This window comes from Epinephelus fuscoguttatus, linkage group LG19 (genome assembly GCF_011397635.1).
Source record: "Epinephelus fuscoguttatus linkage group LG19, E.fuscoguttatus.final_Chr_v1".
Lineage (NCBI taxonomy): Eukaryota > Metazoa > Chordata > Actinopteri > Perciformes > Serranidae > Epinephelus > Epinephelus fuscoguttatus.
In genome coordinates, this window is record NC_064770.1 from 25,637,276 (window position 1) to 25,659,883 (window position 22,608).

General features: G+C 40.4%; 1 protein-coding gene across 1 annotated transcript; it reads left to right on the forward strand.

Annotated features, from left to right (window-relative positions):
* Positions 1–85: 85 nt before the first annotated feature.
* tbl3 (transducin beta like 3) lies at positions 86–22,266 on the forward strand. Its single transcript, XM_049562419.1, has 23 exons — positions 86–233; positions 357–408; positions 1,125–1,220; positions 1,472–1,519; positions 1,643–1,784; positions 1,890–1,974; positions 3,467–3,637; positions 3,742–3,817; positions 3,931–4,027; positions 4,156–4,379; positions 4,601–4,742; positions 5,452–5,510; positions 5,694–5,800; positions 5,900–6,035; positions 8,307–8,546; positions 8,881–8,951; positions 10,146–10,302; positions 10,866–10,924; positions 13,736–13,839; positions 17,259–17,330; positions 17,515–17,673; positions 19,198–19,291; positions 21,332–22,266. The coding sequence occupies exons 1-23, from the start codon at positions 202–204 to the stop codon at positions 21,708–21,710; spliced, it is 2,802 nt and encodes a 933-aa protein (XP_049418376.1). The 5' UTR covers positions 86–201; the 3' UTR covers positions 21,711–22,266.
* The last annotated feature ends 342 nt before the right edge of the window (positions 22,267–22,608 follow it).

Genomic DNA, 22,608 nt, shown 5'->3' on the forward strand with positions numbered 1-22,608 from the left:
TTACATGCTGTCAATAGAAGTGGGATTCCCTCTGACCAATCACAGCCCAGTGCGCTCCGATGACGTACAATGTGTGCGACTCGGGTATCAACATGCGGGATGGATGTGTTGACTGCAGCCAACGTGCGAAGTGAGGAATAAGTTAATTTACATCACCATAGCTGCCAAAATATTTCGGTTTTGGCCTTTCTCGTGAGCAAGATGGCAAACACCAACCTTCAGTTCAAAACAAAGTAAGTTTTTAACGCGTCGCACGTGCAGGCTGCAAACCTAGTTAGCAGGCTAACACAAGCTAGGCTAAAGTGTCAGTGAAATTTGGTGTAACTTGTAGTTATATTCCTGTTGTTTCTTTGCAGTTATGTTGTTGAGAGCAAGATTGAACCGTTTTACAAAGGAGGAAAAGTGCAGGTGAGTTTTCAGACGTGTGTTTTGTGTCAAATGTGTTGCTAAAATGAATGTGTGAAATTGTCCCTAAAGGGCTCCAGTGATTTAATATTGCACTGCCATAACACGGCGGACTTAGGGACTGTTCTGTACCTATAAGAGCAGGGGAGTGGCTTTTTTTCTTAATTTTGAATCGTGACCCTCTCTAAATCTACAAATATTTTTTATTGAGCCTCCCTAAGCGACTGGAAAAATGTATGACCCTCCCTCCACCATAAATTAGTTACTAGATTTTAAAACTTACCTTTTGATGTTCAAAAGTTGAAAGTTAAAAATTGGAGAGTTACAAAAAAATCCCTGGTTTTAAACTCTCCCTGGGATTTTGATGAAATATCGCCACTTAAAGCTCAGATTTGGTTTGGGGTTTTTTTCTGATGATCAGAAATGTGAAAATCCAATAATAATTTCTGTTTTTATAGTTTCTGGCTATGATAAACGGAAAAAATATATACAAATACAGCTATTTACATGTGTATGCCAGTCCTCTATGCCAAAATATAAGACATAAGTCTCCCCCTCAGTGTTTAAAAAATTATTTGACATGCCTCCCCCTTTCTGTACCACCCACTCCCCTCTCATAAATAATGAACAGTCCCTTACAAGTGACAGATTAAAACAAATATGGTCAAAAATTATGCTTTAAGCTGACCCTTTAACCTCTCTGTCTGTTTGTTTTTCAGATCAGCAAAGATGAAAAGTTCATCTTTTGCACTTGTGGATCACGTGTCAATGTTTTAGAGATCAGCACAGGGAAGATTGTCCACTGTGTTGAGCATGTGAGTACACTGTATGCGTGTTTACCTTTCTATAGGTGGGCGATATGGCCTCTGAAATAATATCACTATATTTCAGGATATTTTGCGATAATGATATTCTTGATGATAGGACAAAATACTGAAAAATATTTTAGAATTAAGTGTAAGAACATTTCATTGCAACAAATATCTAAACACACATTATTTCTCAGTTCTTTAGTTTGTAACAGTCATCATCCTCTGTGTCTTGTCTGTCCATATTTCAATTGCAGGATGATCAAGAGGACATCACATCTTTCGCACTCAGCTGTGATGATGAGGTAAAAGTACTTCAGCTGCCTGTCGTTACTTCAGTCAGTTCTCATGGTGTGAATTCATCATATCAGCCCATAAAAAAGCATTAAGTATGTGAGTATTGTCTCTGCTCTGTGTCCCCTCCTCAGATGCTGGTAACAGCCAGTAGAGCTCTGCTGCTGAAGCAGTGGGACTGGAAGCAAGCTCAGTGCACTCGCTCCTGGAGGGCCATTCACACTGTTCCTGTGGCTAGTATGACCTTTGACTCCACCTCTACGCTCCTGGCTACAGGTCAGCGATGAATGACAATAACTTGTGTCTTTTGTGTCCCTTGTTTCTGCCTGATTTCTGCTGCGTGGACAGTTTGCTGAGTTTTGTCTTCTTGTTGTCTTGCAGGTGGCTGTGATGGCACTATAAAGCTCTGGGATGTGGTGAAGCAGTACTGCACCCACAATCTTAAAGGGTCATCTGGCGTTGTACAGTAAGTTCACGTATATAAGAACAAGAAACGCTTTTGACAATACGTATGTACAGAAGTTGTGTTAAAAAAAAACCTTAATACTCGGAAAAGGGACGATCAGTGTGTCATTCCTACTTTCTTTTTCGTATCTTACTTTGAGAAACATTTTTCTACGCAAGCTTTTTTTTTGTCATTTAAAAAAGAAGCTGAAGTCTAAAGACAGGCAGTACTGCTATCTTTGTCTTGATGAAATAGTCTAAGATGGCAACATTGGGATTTAAATCAGAAGCTATTTAATAAATCAGAAGGATGAATAAGATTGCATTTGACGAGACATTAAATGTCAACTCTCGGGACTATGAATACATTTCATGTGTATGGAAGTTCAGTATCCAGCCTGCTTCTTGAATAATCAGCGTTGCTAAAGTGAGGAATTAATAGAAGGTTAAATAATAAGAATTGCTTTAGGCATTTAAAGAACATTTGTTTTTTTATCTGCAACGACTTTATCAATTAGGATATCATCTTTGTTTGATTTGATGTAATTTGAAGACCAGCAAATCACATGTTCAGATATTCCAATACTGGACTGTTTTTAGAGTAAGTGTCTTGCGGTTGGGCTGACTTTATACAAATGAGCAGAGAGGTGTAAACATGAAGTTATACAGATTGACAGGTAACTGCTTAATTGGACAACTTTGTGATTGTCCTCCTGCATCATCAGGACCCACGTGACAAGATCAAATTTCAGTGACTGACAGATGGTTACACAGGACTTAAATGCTTCTGAAGTGTATAGTATTTATCTTTGGTGTCACAAAGAGCTCACATAGAAGTAATTGATTGTAAACATTATTAGTATTTTTAGACTGCAAATCAACTGCATGGTATGAGTAATGACTAACACAGAGACAGAGTGATCTTATACAGTGGTAATTTGGGGCTTTTTACTGTGGCTCACTGTCACACATTTTTAATGGACTTAATGAACTGACAAAGTACATGGAGTCAGATACAATCATGGCAGTTTAAGCAGCTTTTTAACAAAGAAAATACCCTCGCTGACGTGCATATGTGTTACCGTGGTTACGTATGCATTAGCACAAATAGTTTATAGGCTATACATTACCTTTATATGGATCAGTTATAAGATCGTGGACAGATTTTCCAATCAGAAGATGGATGTATTTGTAGTTTAGCTTTTGAAATCATGCTAAAATCACATCTGCTATCATAAAGTCCTGCGGGTGGTTTGATGTGCTTTCACACCACAAACCAGAGTCTGCTTGGAAATGGACTGAGGTAAAAAAAAATTTCAAGCAGTCTCGGTTCAGTTGTTTGGTGCGCACCAGTGTTTGATTGACGACTTTAACAGCAGTCCAAACGAATTATACTAACAAGGCAAATGGAACCAAAGAGGTTACTCTGAAAGTTTAAGAATTTAGATTTAGTGAAAGATAGTGATTTTGTAAATAAAGAGTAAATTCAGTAACAAGACTGTGTATCTCTGCAGCCTGGTCCAGTTCCACCCAGACATCGACAGGCTGCAGCTCTTCTCCTCCTCTCTGGACTGTGGCATCCGTCTGTGGGACCTGCGCTCCAGTCAGTGTGTGTGCGTGCTGCAGAGCCACTACAGCGCTGTCACCTCGCTCTGCTTCAGCCCAGATGGTGACACCATGGTCAGGTATGGTACACTCAGCTACTCAATAGACGGGCTGTCATTCGCAACATTTTAAGTGTTTAGGTTTCTAATGATCAGTGTTTTATACATTTCTTCTTCATTTGTAGCTCTGGCAGAGACAAGATCTGCACAGTGTGGGACCTGAAGGCTCAGAAAGCAAAGAGAACTGTGCCGGTCTATGAGGTAAGACTTTGAAAACAGTGCTGAGAACTGAGAGACATTCATTCCTTTCTTTTAAATACGTCTTGTGGGGAAAATATTGCAGCTTCATTTCTGTGTGCTGTTATTCTCTGCAGGCTGTGGAGGGCGTTGTGCTCCTGCCTAAGAATGAGGACTTGTCTGAGATTGGAGTGAAAAGCAAAGACTTGCATTTCATCACAGCTGGCAGCAAAGGTTTCTGAAGTGATTTAACATCTAATGTGTTTTGCTGAGCATGGGTCCAGATTTTGTGGACAGCAACACCTCAGAGCTTTGCTTTAAATGTCTCCGTCACTCATCTCTTCTCCCTTCCTCACCTGTAGGTGTGTTGCGAGTGTGGGAGGCCAGCACTGCGCGTTGTGTCTATGCGCAGACCCTCTCCTCCACCCCCACTGCTGTCTCTGAGGAGGAGGAGGAGGAGAAGGACGATGATCCCCGCAGTCTAACGTACCTCCTCTCCCTGCCTGCCTCCTCCAGGCTGGCCACAGTCACAGCAGAACACAACATTGTACTCTACCAGCTGCCTGGACTCACCACACAGCAGCAGGTTGGTACTGAGGACACATATGAGCGGGATATTTAGATCCAGCACTTATAATAATGTTACAGTAAAGTACAGTAAAGCACACTCAGTTATACGATTTTACATTTACGTTTGTTTGGGTTGATTGGAGAGAAAAGTAGGTTTAAGGATTATTATATAGATATTCTCCCCAGACATCTTGGTCGCTAATGGACACTCTCCTCCTCTGTCTGTCCCTCTCACAGTTTGTGGGATACAATGACGAAGTGCTGGACGTGAAGTTTCTGGGTAAAGGCGACAGCCACATCGTGGTGGCGACCAACAGCTGCCAGCTCAAGGTGTTCGAGCTGCTCACCAACAGCTGCCAGATCCTGTACGGACACACAGGTCAGTCACCAGCAGAGGGCAGCGCGCATATGCAAATACCCACATGTGTGAAATGCATAGCAGTGTGTTTGTTAGTGCGCCAGAGGGCAGAAAGTTTACATAGAAAGAAACAAAAGATGATGGATGTGTCATCAATATTTTTTTCTGAATTGATTCGATTTTCTGTCTTGTTCACATTTCAACACCATTTTTTCTTTGTTAGACACTGTAATGACTTTTAATGCAGGTTTTTGCAGTAGTTTCTAAAAGCTGCAGTAGATCTTTCTTGCCTTGGAGGAACCTGTGTGATCAGGAGTGAAAACCTTACTACAATTATAGATATATTGCACACTGATATTAACGAACTTACTTGACAAAAACATCATTTGCTTTGTATCGAGGCTGACAGATTGTGATTTTGCAAAAGACACTAAAATAAATAAAGAATAATGAAAGAATAAAAACATATACATACATTAGTAAGTATATACATCTTTAAAAACACAGCTACCAAAATTAAGACTTTCAAAATACAGGCTCTATAAGCTGTGCCAGGATTTCTGAGAATTGAATCTGTCATTAGAGGAACCAGATTCCAGAGGTATTCAGACGTGACACAATCAGGTCATCTCACTTTCACAGTGTTTAAAAAGTGACTTGCTGAGCAGGTTGGAGAGACAATTACATGCTCACACACTCACTGCTATTTTTATCTGCTTATCTTCCACAGATACTGTCCTCTCATTGGACGTGTTCAAAAAAGGCTTTCTCTTTGCGAGCTGTGCGAAGGTGAGCACATTTGTCTGCACGGTTCAACAACACCGCAGACTCAAAGAATCAAAGAATCAAAATGAAGGAATTAATGATTGTGCACACTGAACTGCATGCTATTCAACACACGTCTTATAATTGAAGATGCTAATAAACCACATTTAAGCCAACAATAATTTTGTGTTGTGTCTTTGCCTTTAGGACAGGTCGGTGCGTGTGTGGCAGATGGACAGCGACAGCGGTCAGGTGCGCTGTGTGGCTCAGGGCTCCAGCCACACTAACGCCGTGGGCTCCATCACCTGCTCCAGGTAACTCTCCTTCAGTCGCACAGGCAAACAGCCAAGACGGGAATCAGTCGTAAACAAAGGAAATGTAACGATCCTCCATCTTTGTTTGTTTGTGCCCAGGATGAAAGCGTCTTTCGTAGTGTCCGGCAGTCAGGACTGCACCGTGAAGGTGTGGGATCTCCCAGCAGACTTGACTACAGCAGGGGAGGACGTACATCAGCTGACCCCCCGTGCCACAGAGAAGGCACATGACAAGGTACAAGCAATACACACTTCTGAGTTAGAAGAAAAGCCCTGCGATCCACCTGCAGCTGATAGCATGTTTCATGTAAAAGACATGCTTCATTAGATACTATGTCATAATTAATTTAAGATTGCGGTTGCACAGTATGTTCTCCAAAACCATCCTGTGAGCTTTCACATGCTCACATCAAAGAAACGGCCGCTCCACAGACGCAATTAGAATGTAAGAAATTACTGAGGTGACAGATTTATTGCAGCAACAGGGTGTGTCAGAGTGGCTCCTGTGAATTTTAGTGACAGGAAAAACTTGACAGCTTTTCAATATGATGAGGTATGATCGTCAAGCTGGCAAATAACTAACATTTGTGCTTTTATGTAGTCGTTTGGCAACAGAAGCATGCATCACTGTGATTGTCTTTACCGAAATACAAACCGGTGAAAATATATAGATAGAGAGATAGATACTTTATTAATCAGAAAGGAAATTGAGGCACCCAGTAGCTTATTACACAACACATACAAAGACAATGATACACATAGGGATAGGGAATATAAGTGTTAGAATAAAAACACACAGCAGTGGAATGATAGTTTAGTCCCAGTACTACCACAGAGAGCTGTTTCCACAGTAGACATTGTGCAAATTTAGGTGGTTGACACCTAATTGTGCAAATTTAGGTGGTTGACAATGCAGGTATTACAATGTAAGGTGATTAAACAAGTGATCTCTGAAATTCAGAGGCGACAGCAAAGAACCGTGCGGTCTGTCTTCACATCCTTTGCTAATAAAAAGAGGATGAAATCCGAGACATTTTATCCCCTTTATTTAATTTAGGATTTTTAGAGTTCTGGTTTCCTTCATTATCGCTGGTGTTGACACGTCACAGCATTGTCGTAAGATCTTTCTGCCCACTCAGAAACAGCTCAGTTAATCTCTTTCTGTGGAAAAAGATTAACTTGTCAAACTTTAGACAAAAGAAGGTCAGGTCAGGTTAAGGCTGATTTTTTTTTTTTTTTTGGACTGATGTAGAGAGAGAAAAGGCTCTGTAATGAGAGTGCACAGTTATTCCTTGCAGTGCAAATGTGTCTGATATTCACAAACAGCCCGACTGTTCAGCACTGACCACTTCTAGAGGCTGTTATCGTTTCTTTTAGTGTCACTCATAGTGTGTAGCTTCATTCTTTCTTCACTGGCACTGCTGCCACAGCACACAAGTTACTTCGATTTCATGCAGATGCTCACATGTTTAAACTTTATTCAGGATTAGCTGCTTTTCCTGCTCTTAAATTACATTAAACTGAACACGTTTGAGTTTTCTGAAGACATTTAAAGGTCTCACTTTGAGCTCTGGGTAATAGTCGTGGGGAATTTTTCATTTTTAAACATTTTTTATAAACCAAACAATAAACGTATTGATCCAAAAATAAGCAGTTAAAAAAGACCCTCTATTCAAAAATATGATTTTCCTTTGTTTATGTCCACTTGTGCAAAGTTTGTCACTAGTGAAGTGTTTTCACATTCCTCTAGTGAAGAGGGCAATGTCCGTGCACTTCCTTATAATCTGGGATTCAAACGTATGCCATACGTAAACTAGATTAGGTACGGCTCTAATCTTCCTCCGCTACTGCACCAAACATGAGCAAGAAATCAGGATTTTTTTAATAGTGTACCTCAAATGCCAGCTCACATGCATATTATTAGGAGAAAAAGGTAAAATTTTGATAGACAGAATCCTAACTATGATATTTTTTGGGGTAATGACTAAACAATCCTGTCTCACACACACACACACACACACACACACACACACACAGGTGAGTCAGTCTCCAGCCATGTCTTTGTGAACAGATTGTGAAAAGTCACTCTTTACATAAGGAAGTCCAGAGCTCCAGTGGAACTGATTTCTGTTGGCAAGTTTCTGTCAAGTAAAATTTCAACACACCATAATTTCCTGCTAACTGGAGATGTAAGATACAACAATCTGTCCATCAGCAGCGCCTGGTTACTCAACTTGTCTTTTGTTGTCATGTAAGCCGTTAAGGAAATATCATATTTCACACACAATGTAAGATGTTAGTCACGGCAGTGAGGTGACACCGGTGGCAGTGTAGTGGGAGGAATTTAGCGAATCCGTTTCTCCTGGAAGAAATGTGACTGCATGCCCTCACGCCTTTTTTTCCATTCACGTTTTATGAATGAATTTCTTCCGTCAAACTTACATCTACTAAAATTTCATCAACTTAGAGATTCCTATTCCTTATTTTCTTTTCTCCCTTCTTCCAGGATGTGAACAGCGTAGCAGTGTCACCCAATGACAAGCTGCTGGCTTCGGGCTCCCAGGACCGCACAGCGAAGCTGTGGTCGCTGGCAGGGGAAGGAGCCGTGGGCCTGCTGGGGGTATTTCGGGGCCACCGTCGTGGCGTCTGGGCCGTCTGCTTCTCTCCTGTGGACCAGGTGCTGGCCACGTCCTCCGCAGATGGAGCCACCAAACTGTGGAGTCTGCAGGACTTCAGCTGCCTCAAGGTGGGCCCCGTGGTTTAACACACACATGGCACAGTTTCATTTATCACAGAATGTGATAGGTGATTGAGTACATTAGTTGTGTGTGCGATAAGTTCCCTTATCAGTGAAAAGCTTGATTTCACACTGACACACCTGTAAGACACATTGTGATGTCATATTTCACACTGTAAATTCATGAGGCGATTTTCTGTGGTGTTGTAGTGTGAAATCATTTTAAGATAACAATTAACAGCCACATGAGTTACTTAAATTACTTATTTTCCTATAGCTGATTGTAATATTTATATTTTTTGTGATTGAAACGATTTGTTTTTTTACTCTTAATCTTTTCTAGACATTCGAGGGTCACGATGCATCAGTTCTGAAGGTCATCTTCGTGAGCCGAGGCACTCAGCTGCTCACCAGGTAACCCCACCGACCTCTCATGCAAAGCTTTTCTCCATAAAAGTACACCTTCGAAAATCACCTCCTTAGTCAGTAAAAGAAAAACAAGCAGCCTCACATTGTGCTGTGCATGAGGAAAACTGAGCTGAAGCTGATGCTTATCATGTTATCTCTGATTGTCATGATCCATTTCCGGGGCTCTGAACACGTATTAGTAATGCTTGCTCGCTAATAAGATTAAAGATTGTGAAACAGAAACTCGCCGCAGGCATGGTGGCATATTTATAACCAGCGGAAGACATTTTAACAGTTTTCTATTGCTTTGGTGTTTGACTGGAGACGGCAAACTTTAAGGAAATTATGCTCAATCTGCAGCATGGTAGGAAAACACTTGACACATAAACAGTAGCTGTGTCCCAGCCCTCTGAGCTAATGCATGCTAACGAGGCTAACGACAGATCAGGGACGTGTACCATTTTTTGCTGACATTAGATATCAAATAAATCAAGAGTCTGTATCGTATTAAGTTGTTGTGGGCTGTAAATTCACCACATCAGCAGATAGGAGAAGATAACGTTACCTTGGAGCCTGACCAGGCACAGCATCTCTTCCTCCGGGCAGCTTCCTCCATCGCGCTCACCCTGGGTCTGAGTCTGCAGCTGCCTGTAGAGCAGTGTAAAGGAGGGAGCGCTCACTCCACAGCTAGAAACGTCCCTAGAAATACACTGCACACTGAATGACAAAAAAAGAGAAAGACTGCTTGACATGAAAAGTCTAAGTTGACTGCAGGGTTTCTGACTGACAGTTGGAATCTTTGATTTTCAGGGGTCAAGGGGGAAAATAGTGAGAGAAGATGTCCAAAGTTCTGAGAGCTCAAGATACATTTTTCAAATGCTTTGTTTTGTCCAACTAACAGTCCAAAAACCAACAATATAAATCTCAGAAGAGCAGCAAACGTTCACCTGAGAGGCTCCAACCAGACAATATTTGCCAGATTTGCTCGATTAAACAACAGTAGTGATTGTTTTCAATGTCAAAATAGCTGGAAACAAATTTTCTGCAGAGCCGCATCAGAATTGGGATGTTGTTTAGATTTGGAACATCCACCTCCTTCTGTCTCTCTCTGCTTTTTGATCATGTAGCATTTTAAAATAAAACTCTTGACCGTTGTAACTCTGTTGTAACTCCGCTCTCCTAATCGTGCTCTGTCCTCAGTGGTTCAGATGGTTTAGTGAAGCTGTGGACCATAAAGACAAACGAGTGTGTGAAGACGCTGGACGCCCACCAGGACAAAGTGTGGGGTCTCCACGCCAGCCGCAAAGATGACAAGATGGTGACTGGCTCAGCAGACTCTAACATCTCTGTGTGGGTGGTAAGTGTCATTGGATTGATCGTCACCTGTTGAACAGAGGACGTGGAGCTACATTCAGGGCAGGGTATAAGTCAAACACTACTTTTTTATATATTGTGAATAAAAAAGTATTGTTTGACTGCCCCAGATTAAAGTATTGATTGCAAGTTTAAGAAAATGAACAGTTTTCCAGTGTTTTCTGGTGCTTTTTAGTCTCTGTTGTTTGGATGTAGTTGAATGACATTCCCAGAATTAAATCATGAAATAAAAGCAATAAAATAAAATAGAAATATAAGATTATTTATTCAACAACTTATAAATCACTGTATTTCAAAACCTATGTCTGGTAATCACCTGCCAGTGCTCTCTAGCTTGTTTGGTCAGTGTTTGCATCAACCAAGTGAGGAGGTGACGTTAAAGATTTCGGTGTTTGTGTCAGCAAATATCCGACCTGCTGAAGCACCCTTTAGCAAAATCTTGAGTTACTACTTAACTTTCACTTTCTTCTGAGGAATTGGGAAATCTCTCCGCAGGGATCAACGCATTACCACAAAAATGTTGTTGTTTCTTTTGTCTGCTGTTAGGACGTGACTGAAGTGGAGCTGGCAGAGGAGCAGGCCAAGCAGGAAGATCAGATACTCAAGTAAGCTACACGCAACATTATTTGCTGTACCACTCCTGCAGTGGGCTGCCCCAGTCGCTAGCCGATAGATTGCCAGACGCTTTCTGACGGGGACAGCTTGCCTACTTGGCGTGACAGCTTGTCGTGAGGTGCCATCAGACATATTGGAAAGCCCTGTGCATTGTAAGGTTTGCAGGGACTGCTCATGAAACCCTCCACATTGCAGCCCCACCACTCCTGACCCCTCTACTGGCTGTATCCACACAGCGACCATCAACAGCTGCTAATAGAGCCAGTGGACCAAAAGCCAGTCTGTATAACAGCCTGTCATCCCAACGACCAACGCCCCTTGTTCCATGGGTCCATCTCCCAAACATACCCCACACATTCTCTGGATGATGTCACATATGGGTCACTTCAAACAGGGATGCATGTTAACACCAGGTGTAAACAAGGCCAGAGCGGGCTGATGTCATCCAGCCCTCCATCCTCTGGCTGATGACTCAGACTCAAGAGGTGGACAAACAAGGTCTTGTCGTGTTTTTGTCGGAGGTCAGGCCTGACTTTAGTCCCCCTCTTTGCAACATCCAGTCACCAGATAAATAAACAGAGACTGTGTTAGGCTAAGGTGGACCTCACTGGGTCACGGGTCACGCTTGGCAAAGGTCGGGGCTATATGTGTGTGTTCTGATAAGAAGAAGGGAATTTCATCCCTTAGACAGACTGATTGTATGTATTTAATGATTGTGTATGTTTGCTCACCGACAAAGACACTCAGACATACGATCTTTTTGACGCCAGCCTGGGTAACAGATAATGTAAATTATTATCAGGTAGGGTTAGGCCATACTAAGGTATATAGCCATTAAAGGTAGAAATGTGTCCCGCGGAGACTTTGCAAAACTTTTTCTACCTTTGCAGCCATATTCAGGGCAGGCTATGAGGCAAATTAGGGCTGGATTATAAATAAGAGATAAATAATGGATAAATAAATCTAAAATAAGTAAATTTAACAATAAATAAATAAATAAATGTAAAAATAATAAATACAATTTAAAAAAAAGAATAAGAAACAAATACATGTACAAAATGAATAAATGTAAAAAAAGAAAAAAAAAGATAATAAATATAAAAAGGGCCAGTGTGTAAAATGGGTTGAAAACAGTGACATCAGTGGTCAAATTCTAGATTGCAGGGCTCACTCGCTCACCCCTCCCGTCGGGTAAATGACGGTGGCCTCGTAGGGACAAAAAGCCTTGCGCAGACACGAGTTTTTCGGGAGTAGGTCTATCTAGCGACGAGGTGAATGTTTATTTAGAAATCTAAACCATGTAACGATATTGTAATGAATCCCTCACGAGCAGGAGACCAGAGGAGCGTTCGGGAAAAAGGCCAGTTTATTTGAGCACTCCAAAAACAATGGTAACACTCCAGGGGGTAAAAGACTCCGTCCCAAACTCTGACTCTTCTAGCGTAACACACACACTTCATAAACACATACTCGTTTACAATACCTAGAGGGGACCCCCCTCCTCTCTCTGCTCCACCAATCTCCAGCCCGCACACTGACTGACAGCGTAGCCGGTAAACAGAGCTCAGTTGTTTATTTAGCCTAGCAATATCTCCGGACTATAGTAGCTGCAGTGGACGACTTTGAACGCGATTTTGAAGAGTTTCTTGTAGTGGACACAGACTCAGAGCCATACCTGTTTGAGCCGGAGCATAAAGATGAGAGCCGGAGTACATTGAGCGGGCAAGAAGAGAGGCTGAATCCTCCGCTCCCATTTTGCTGCACAGAATGGGATTCGGTGCTACTGCTACCATCGTTGGGGAGATACATCATCAGGAGGAAAAGCGCCACAGAGAGTGCATCACAGGGACCGAAGTTGTGTCTTCTTTTCCTTGCAGATGACGGTTCGGGTTCATTCTCTCCTGTTGCGTGGTAAGTGTGGTCCATTCGCAAACTTTATAACTAAAAAAACTTTCACTACTCTCTATCGACGAACTACTAACACTCTTTGCTGTTTCCTCCTCCTTCTTCCTTCCTTCCGCTGTCTTTGTTGGTTCATTTATACACGCGAAACGCGTTCTCTGGCTGGCTGGATTGTCCGCTCGGTCTGCCTTACATACATGGCGGCGCAAGATGGCGACCTCTCTAAAGCAAGGCCCTTGATATATATATATATATATATATATATATATATATAGTCATACATATATACATATATATAGAAAGCATAATTATAAGGCTACGAAAACCAAACGAATTTTATTTTATAGCGACTATACACTTATATAAACATATTAATGGGTATAAGATTCAGATTCAGACTTGACAATAAGCCATGCCAAATATTACACACTGGCCCTTTAAAAATAAACAAACACATGTATGAAATAAAGTAAAAAATAAAAAGTAAAAAAATGAAATTAAAATAAAAAAAGAATTAAAAGAAGGAAATAGTTATTTAAAAAAATCTAAGTAAAATCACATGTGATTTAGTATAGTATGGTTTGGTTACTTTAAACCATTTCTTGACTAAATTTACCGAACAGTTACTGTACTGTGAAATATACCATTACCATGATATAAAATTACATATAATGTGATTTAAGATTTTGGCCATATCGCGACCTCAAATTTCAGTCAGGATTTCATAGAGTAAATGATGCTGGAACACCTCGTTATTGTTGCAAAGGAAGTTGATATTGTCCAGACAAGTCAAGTACACTTGACTTTGTGTAGTTTGTGGGAGAGTTGTCGTACATAACAGCTGAACTTTCCTTGAGACCATGCGGTTAATGTGATTGATGTGTGTGTTGTGTCTGAAGGCAGCAGGAGTTGTCCAACCTGCTCCATGAGAAGAAGTACCTGAAAGCCCTGGGTCTCGCCATCTCACTGGACCAGCCTCACACTGTGCTCACTGTAATCAAAGGTAAAACATTTCTGGGGCATGTTTGCTCATACACTGCAAAAACAGACCTACTAGAAAGAAGCAAAATATTCTTAAATTCAATCAAATTATCTTGTGTCAAGCAAAAAAATCTGCCAATGGGGTAAGATTTTTTTACTTGACAAGAATTCTTAAAATAAGCACAAAGTTCTTGCCTCTGAAAGACTAAAATGGGCCTTAAAACTAGACAGAAAATCTTAAATTTAAGTAAGTTCTTCTATAACAAGCAATGAAAACCCACTTATTTAAGATTAAGTTACTTAAAATTAGAATTTTGGTCTCTTGACTGAGTTAACTTTAAGAAATGACACCTTAATCTGGGATTAATAATAAGTATAAAAGTATTTAAAATAAGACAAAATTTCTTCAAACAGCATTATAAAAATAAGTGACTTTGTCTTAAATCAAGACACCAAAACATTCTCATTTTTAATATTTTTATTAACTTAAAATTGCTCAATTCAACATCCATCAAATACCACTTCCAGATTCCAGATCTATCACTGACAGATTGAAAAGCCAGTTTTGATTTGAGTTATAACCTCACTGTCAAAAAAAATCAGCTATTGTAGCAGCATACCATAACAAAGTGTCTAAAGTGTCTAATAAGCCCATGAGGGCTGGGCACCAAACATGGTGTTTGACACTTACATAAACAAACAAACAATTAAATAACAACAATAACAATTAAAATAACCTTGCAGCAGCTGACACTGCACAATATCCCACAGGAAACGTTTTCAATTTCACCCACAAATGTGGCTAACTGTGATGAACCTTTTCTGAAACAGAACATTGACTTTCTCTGAAAGTCTTACATCAGATAGAGAGTGGGGCAGAGTAAAGAAACAAACACACAGAAGAAACAAAGAGACTCACTCACTTAATGAAGGACTTTTTTGTAGGAAGGGGTCAAATCTTGCTCATGAATGGAGTCTTGGAGAATTTCTGTTTGCAGTACTGACAGAAGTGTGGAAATACACTTTGGGTAAGTGAGGTGCAGGGCATAGTAATATGCCATGAGGTAGAGCAGTCCCTCATTAAACCTCTCAATGTTGAAGGTGGTCACTGGCATGTTTCCAATGGCGATCATGCAGTTGCCCTCAGAAACAATGACAACTGGACAAGACAGTGGTCGTTGGCGCAGGAAACCATCAGGATCCTCTGAAGTCTAGATGACACAAATCAATGTAGAGGATTAGAAAAACATCACAAGTAATACGCACTTTGACCTGAACTAGGACATTGGTGAAATCATAATTGTACTTAAAAACATATAGTCACAGTAACCCCTGAGAGGGAGAAGATGTCGTACTGTCATGGTTTTATTGTAAAACATTTTTATACCCTGTTACTGGTTCATTCTAGCTCAAAATTAGCTGGAATATCTTATTAAGAAAAAGTTAGCCGTACTTTGTTAAAATGAGATTATTTTTCTAGTGCAAAACTTGCTTGACAAGATTAATTTTCTTTTTGGACAAAAAATAAGACTTATTTCCTTGATACAAGGCTTTTTTACTTTCTTGAAATTCATTTTTTGCAGTGTATTGACTAACATACACTGGGAAGCTGACAGGAAATGAGGAGAAAAAGAGAGGGGAAGTGTCCCTGAGGCTACGAGGATGCTCCGACATTTACTGGTTGCATGCTGTACGCAGTGTACACATGGTTTTAATTTTATACTGAGTAGTTTCTCCCTCTTAACATCATATCTCCTCTGTACACACTTCATCTCTGTCCTTCATTGTTTCACACGTGGTAGTCTCATCAATCTGTCATCTGTCAGTGTGGATAGCTGCTCAAGTTTAAGAGTTGAGTCACCCGAGCATTGATGCAGTCTGAACACAAAAACAAAAATGACCTGGATTCCACAAATGTTTGGTGTCTTTTGTCCCGTCCCATGATGACACAGAGTCCTGTTTCAAAAACAAAGAAGCATATTGGCGTTTTGTTGATGTGTAACTGCATAGCCATCATGACCTTGAACACAACCGCAGGTTTCTGGGAGGTATCACAGACTGTTTATAATGATACTGTAAGTGTTTGTACTGTTGTGAACCCTCTGAACTTCTGTACGTGCTTCTTCACTTTTGCAAAGTAAAAGGCAGTTAAAGTGGTATTATAGTAGTCAACATGACATTTAGCCATAAGTCTTAAGTCCAGACTTCCAAAAATCTTCACTTTTCCAGTTTTGTTAATTGAATTTTTTTACGGCATACATGACCTGGGTATTCAATGTCTAAGTTTCAATGCCCGTATCCGGACAAGTAAATATACCTTGTCAAATACCTGGAGAGCTAGAGAGATAGCAATACTGGTAACTAAAATTTAAGTAAAAAAGACTTTAGAAGAAGAACAAGAAGAGAATGTTAAAATAAAAAATAAATACATGTAAACAAAAAGAAATAAAATAAGAAATGTAATACATTTTTTTTAAATGTAAACAAAATATATAATTAATGTAAAAATAATAGATAAATAAATCTAAAATAAGTAAATGTAACAAAAAATAAATAAATAAATGTAAAAATAAATGAAAAATAAACAAATACATGTACAAAATGTAAATGTTAAAAAAAATGTAAAAAAAGAATGTAAAAATAATAAATAAATCTAAAATAAGTAAATGTAACAAAAAATAAATAAATAAATGTAAAAATAAATGAAAAATAAACAAATATATGTATAAAATGTAAATGTTAAAAGAAATAAATGTAAAAAAAGAAATGGAAATGTTTAAAAATAAACAAATACCTATATAAAATAAAAAAGTAAAAATAAATAAATGTAAATAAAACAGTCACAAAAAAATTAAATTAAAACTTAAAAAAGTAAAATTAAAAGAAGGCAATAGTGATTTAAAAAAATCTTAGTAAAATTATTATTATTATTTTTTTTAAATAAAATACAAATATGATTTACAGTGGAAAAAATTCATCTTTATTTTTCAAAGAGACTTACAAGCAATAAAAAGACTGACATGAAGCTACAGCTGTAAGACATTTTATGCAGTCCTGTATGGGGTGGATCAGCATGCCTGCCATTCAGTAAACGTGTCAAACAAAAGCCAGGTGCATTCTTATTTTTGTTCTGAATATGCAAAGTTATATCACACCCAGTCATGCAAGATTATGAATGGGGTCAAAGAGAGGTGTGTGCATGCAGGTTTTTCAGTGGAAAAACCTGCATGCACAGTGAATTGTTTACACTACAGTTTTCACATGCCAGTGTTAATTATATAATTATATATCATGATAGGTGAGAACATGATTATTAATGAGATATATAGCATAATAATTATTAGAGATGTTTACCTCAAGGTGTTTCCCAGGTGAGGTGTGAGCAGACTTGTATATGTTAAAGACAACTGTGTTTGACATGCTGTTCTATGTTGCTTCTAGCGATCCGTCAGGTGGAGGATAGCCGCGAGCTGTTAGAGAAGACGGTACTGAAACTTCGAGTGGATCAGAAAGGTAACAGATCAGTAATGTCCTTCAGCCTCTCTGATGCTAGAATACAGAAACCACAATCTTCTAATCTTCTAAAAGGGATTTTAAGTAAACTAGGAGTAATAATTTCTTATCTTCCTTCTCTTTCCACCTTCACCACTGGCTGCTGCCCCACACTCGACCCTGTTATGACTTCAACCCCACTCAGAGTCGCTCCTGCGCTACTGTGTGGTGTGGAACACCAACGCCAGAAACTGTCAGGATGCCCAGGCCGTCCTCCAGGTGCTCCTCACACACCTGCCGCCTGAGGAGCTGCTTCAGTACCAGGGTGCTCGAACTTACCTCGAGGGACTCATCCCGTACACAGGTCAGCCAAGTGTGTGTGTGTGTGTGTGTGTGTGTGTGTGTGTGTGTGTGTGTGTGTGAACTAACTGAGACAAATAGTATGTGCCAGGCAGGGGAGAAAGAAGTGTATTAATAGACTTTTTTTTTCGGGTTATATGCCCAAATTTATCGTAATTGCCATGCTTGCTTGATGTCAAATATAAAAAATCTAAAATACACTAATAATAAAGAAAAATAAACTGAGATTGGGATTGATGACATAATAAGAATGACATCATCATCTCAGTTGCAAAAGCAATAACAAGTGCCAAAGACTTCTTTAAGACTGGATTTAAGACATCTGTGACGTTGCGGTCACTGCACACACTCTGCTGTAAAGAAAAGGAGAACGGCAGGGAAATTCCCTGGTGCCCTGAAGCTTTCTATTTAACACCCTTTATTAGATAGGTGTGTCATGATTCGGTGGCACACGGTGACCTACAAGGTCCAGTAAGCTGTGAAAAATACAGTGCTGCATACCCATGTACCATTAGTATGAAATTAATTTAAAGCCAGTTAGGGATGAACATTATGGGAAAGTAATCTAATTGTGATTTTTTAGAGTAATATTGCACGTCAGTATGTAATTCTTTTTAAGTTTCTTCTGTATTATTCACTGTATAAGATCAATGTTTGACCAGCATAACATTGGACACAGTCACAATACACGCTGCTCTTTCATGTAGGCCAGGTCGACTGTTATGATGAAATGAGATGAATTGATGCATGAATAAATATGAAATAGTACAGTGTCACAGTTTTTCAAAATTACATCCTATTACATTGCTATTTCGGTTTGAATAGGATATAGGGGCCGTACACATGACGTGTTTTTTGTGCCCTTAAATTTGTTGTTTTCAATGTAGACGCGCAGCAGGTGCACTCAAATGCCAGAGCATGTGCATTCCCGAGTGCCTGTTTTTCAGGGCGTGATGGCTGAGCGCCGAGATAAACCCAATTGAACTTCTGGAATGCAGCAACGTGCACAGCATGTCACATGACGGGGACAAACCAATCTTTCCCTTCTTCCGTAAATATCAGTCTGTGGTAAATACGGAAAAGTTGATTGTTTTGGTGCGGGGCTGCCAGAGCTTTACGTCTGTCCCACGGATGATATGCCCACACACTTAATAACAGTGCCTGAAAAAAGATCAACTCTGCATTCAGGATTTCAGGTAAATAGGCTATGATATGGTGCTCGCGTTTTCCAGGCGGTTAAAAACCCTTAATCATTTACCCGAAAACTCTGGCAGCAGGGTTTTGACTGTAGCATGTTGTAAACTGGAGAAACAGAAAGAGGTATTCAATCAAGAGTGAGTCCTCTACTTCCTTTTCTGTGGGAGGGTCTAAACATAAACACAAGATACAAAGAGTATACTGTAGTTCATATAAAGGAAATGAATGACAGGATGATATGGAGCCTAGGTTTACTGCCGGGTTCCTCTCGCTATTCCTAATTAAAGTTATGGCTGAAATGATGACTGTGCACTCTTCTTGCTCTCCGCAGAGAGACACATGCAGAGGATTGGCAGACTGCTGCAGGCGTCCATGTTCTTGAACTACATGTGGCAGAAGATGAGAGTGGCAGGAGGACCATCCAGGTGAGAGTACAGACCAGGAACACGCCTGGGCCTGCGTTGGTGGCGGTGTGATCTTTATGATGAAATATGATCCAGGAGGCAGATTACATGTATGTAACAGATTAATACATTGAAAGGCTTATCAGATGCTAAAACACTGTGCACACGGCTGACAATATTGCAATACCGTGCTGCTGACAAAGTCAGCTACAAGGGATGGCAAACAACCACTACGCTCATGTTTTTCTTTTATTCATGAGGCCAGCATATTTTTTAAATTCTTTGCAGTGGGAGTGCTGCTTATTTTCACTTTGCTACAAAGGCCAGTGGCGTGACAACACGCTGAGTATCTACTCCCTCTTTCACTTCAGCCTTCTCTTCATCCAGAGCATGTGCCAAAACAAGTACTCTACCTTGTGCCAACATTTTTACTTGCAGGCATGTTCTTACCATGGCAACCAGACGCGACCAAGCGTCACAGCTGAAAACATGCTGCGTGCCTTACTATGGCTCATTGCCCATCTGTGTTCTGCATTTAATAATGAACAAGTATTGTGTCATTGTTGTCATTTAAGCAGTATACCCAATACAATCCTAACAGAAAAGCTGATTTACAAAGTGCTAAAATCAGGATAAATGAAGTAATTTGTAAAAACAAAAAAAGAAAATGGCGGTAATACCTCATATCGTGCTGATGAGCTACCCTTAATTACTGCAGGGGAAATTCCTTCACTGTGACAGCCTTAATTGTGCAGGAATATCTGTCTGCATGTGTATGATCAGCTGGCACAGCACCTTGCCAGATGACGTCACACTGAGTCACGCTAAAGGTTTGGTTCAACTTTTTTTGCTGGATCCCCGTGCATTGGCATCCTTGCTGCGCTGCCAGACTGGCTCCATTTTGTCTCACACACTTAATTTAACCCTCAGCTCACAGACTAGAGCTCAGTAACTTCCTCGTCTTTCTCCACTGACTACAGCAAAAACAGCAATCAGTGCTGCGTTCAGCACCACTCTGTTTCTTCTGCTCAGTAAGAAGATATTGTCATTATGTAGGTCGAATGTGACATAAGATATGTCAATTTCCTCGATACAGTCGATGTGTCGAGCAAAAGACAAAGACTGTGGTTGTGTTTCTGTTTCACATGAGGAGGGAGAAGGTGGCAGAGCAGCATTCATCTTATTAAACCTGGCACGCTGCAGCTTTGACTGTTTACAAGAACTTGAATCAACTGTTGGGCTTTCCAAGTCAAGTGTACTGGAAGGTGAAATTGATACTAAGATGGTTACTGTAAATGATATCTGGAAACAGAAAAGTTGTGGATGCATCGTTACCCGTAAATGTAAGATATTTGTATACGTGATACATGGTAGTGTCACAGTCAGCCTCTCCAGGATGTTGCAGTGTCCCGTTGCAAGAATTAATGCAAAGTCAATCCCTGAACTCTGTGCCTTGCAAGTTTGTCCAGTCACCACAACTTTTCCTGCAAATTTGACCAATCACCAACCAAAAATTTAACCAATCTACCCTCTGTGTTTCTGGTTGTGAAGATGCAGACGTGCAACACGGATGTCTGGCATTTACCAACAAAAATTACCACTAAAGACAGTGCAAGACAGCTCCCTGATGTTCTGCGCGAAAGCGGGGGTAAACTGTTTTGCACCGTGTGTGATGTTGTGGTGGAAGAATCTTCTACATCTGTTCTACATCTTCTTCTACATCTATTGCTCGGGCTGAAAGAATCAAGCTGAATTAAACATGCACAGTTAGTGGTCGCATCAGTGTAGTATCAGTTAAATCCGGAACAGTACGATTTTATTCTCAATGGAAGAAGTTGCACAGAAGAAATTGCAACCAATTTTGCAATTTTCACTTGCTCCTGCAATGTCACTGCAGCATGCATTGCAGTTTTTTAGAAATACTGATGTGTAATCAGACATTTCAAGTCCCAACAACCCCCAAAAAAGCCTGTGAAACCCTGGAGCGACTGCATACTGCTCATGTTTCAAAGGATAATTTGGACTTTATGACTCTAATATCTGTTTGTATATCCTCTCTAGCATGGACCAAGATGAAGAGATGGATACCACTCCTCTTGCTCAGCCTTTCTTCATGATTGACAAGGAGAAAGGAATGGGCAGTGGCGATGAGGAGAAACAAGAGGGAGATGACAGTGATGGTGGACAAGATGAAGATCCAAAGTGCCTGCCTGAAGAAGAAGAGGAAGAGGAAGAGGAGGAGGTCAGTGCTACCAAGAAAGCCTCTACCAATGACAGGCGAGTAGAAAACGGAGAGAGCGCCAAAACAAATGGCAACCACCACTCTGAAAGCGAGGAGAGCTCAAAAGAGGAAGACATGGAAGAAGAGGATCAAACAGCGGTAAAGGTGATAAAAAGTCTCCCAGTTTCTTCCACACAATGCCAGACTTTCGCCAGCTGACAGTGATCTCCAAGCTGAAGACAGATGACTCACTCCTGGCAAGAAACCCCCCCCAGGAGGGGTCGTCTTATCTCGGACCATTAGCTGGACTGACACGCTGAATGTGTGGCAGTGCAGGAAGACACAGAGAGACAGGTGTGGAGTGATGATGATGATACAGATAACAGGCCTCTCTGTGCATTCCACGTCTCAGCGGCTCGTAAAGACTTTCTGTCCTGTGCCAGTGACTAAATCGTGCATCACTTCTTCCATTCAGAGTATGAGCAGAATTTAGAGAAACTTATCCAGCCTGATTTTCTCAGACAAAGTGGACGTGAGAGTAAAAGAGGAGAAACTGAAGGAGGACAGAGCTGCTTTAACATTTAGGCTCCGAGCCAGAGTGATCCTCCCCCTCTGCAGATACCAGCAGCCATTGTCTAGTTCTGCATTGCTGTGCAGTCCTGATCTACCGGCTCGACCACCGCAATACAAAAGGTTGCTTATACAAACGCAGATTCTTTTAATGACATAACCACAAATGTTTATAAAATAAAAATCTGTTCTTTGTGATTTAAAATGAGTTATTTCTTCATATAAAGTGAGGCAGCATCATGTTTATAAACAGCAAATTCATCACTCATTCACTTGCTAAGTGACTGCCTGATTGCATAGTGGAAACATGGAGAAAATCCCTGTTGGGTGTGTGGAGTTTTCTGCTTTCACTGCAGCATAGCTCAGGAAAGTTTGGGTGGGGCGTGTCACAGAGCTTTTCACACTCAGGCAATCAAAGTTATATTTTTGGCATGAACAGTTGCAGCAAGTGATCAGGGTTGATTACAGACTTAATAGCACATGATCCAAAACTTTACACGATCTAACTAATGCTGCCACACATGCAGGCACTACCAGGAGTTAGAAT

Bases quoted from the DNA above. Each gene is read 5' to 3' on its own strand.
- tbl3 (XM_049562419.1), top strand. From the start codon at position 202: ATGGCAAACACCAACCTTCAGTTCAAAACAAA. The intron at 1,221-1,471 runs GTGAGTACACTG...TTTCAATTGCAG, and splicing joins TTGTCCACTGTGTTGAGCAT to GATGATCAAGAGGACATCAC. The intron at 13,840-17,258 runs GTAAAACATTTC...TGTTGCTTCTAG, and splicing joins TGTGCTCACTGTAATCAAAG to CGATCCGTCAGGTGGAGGAT.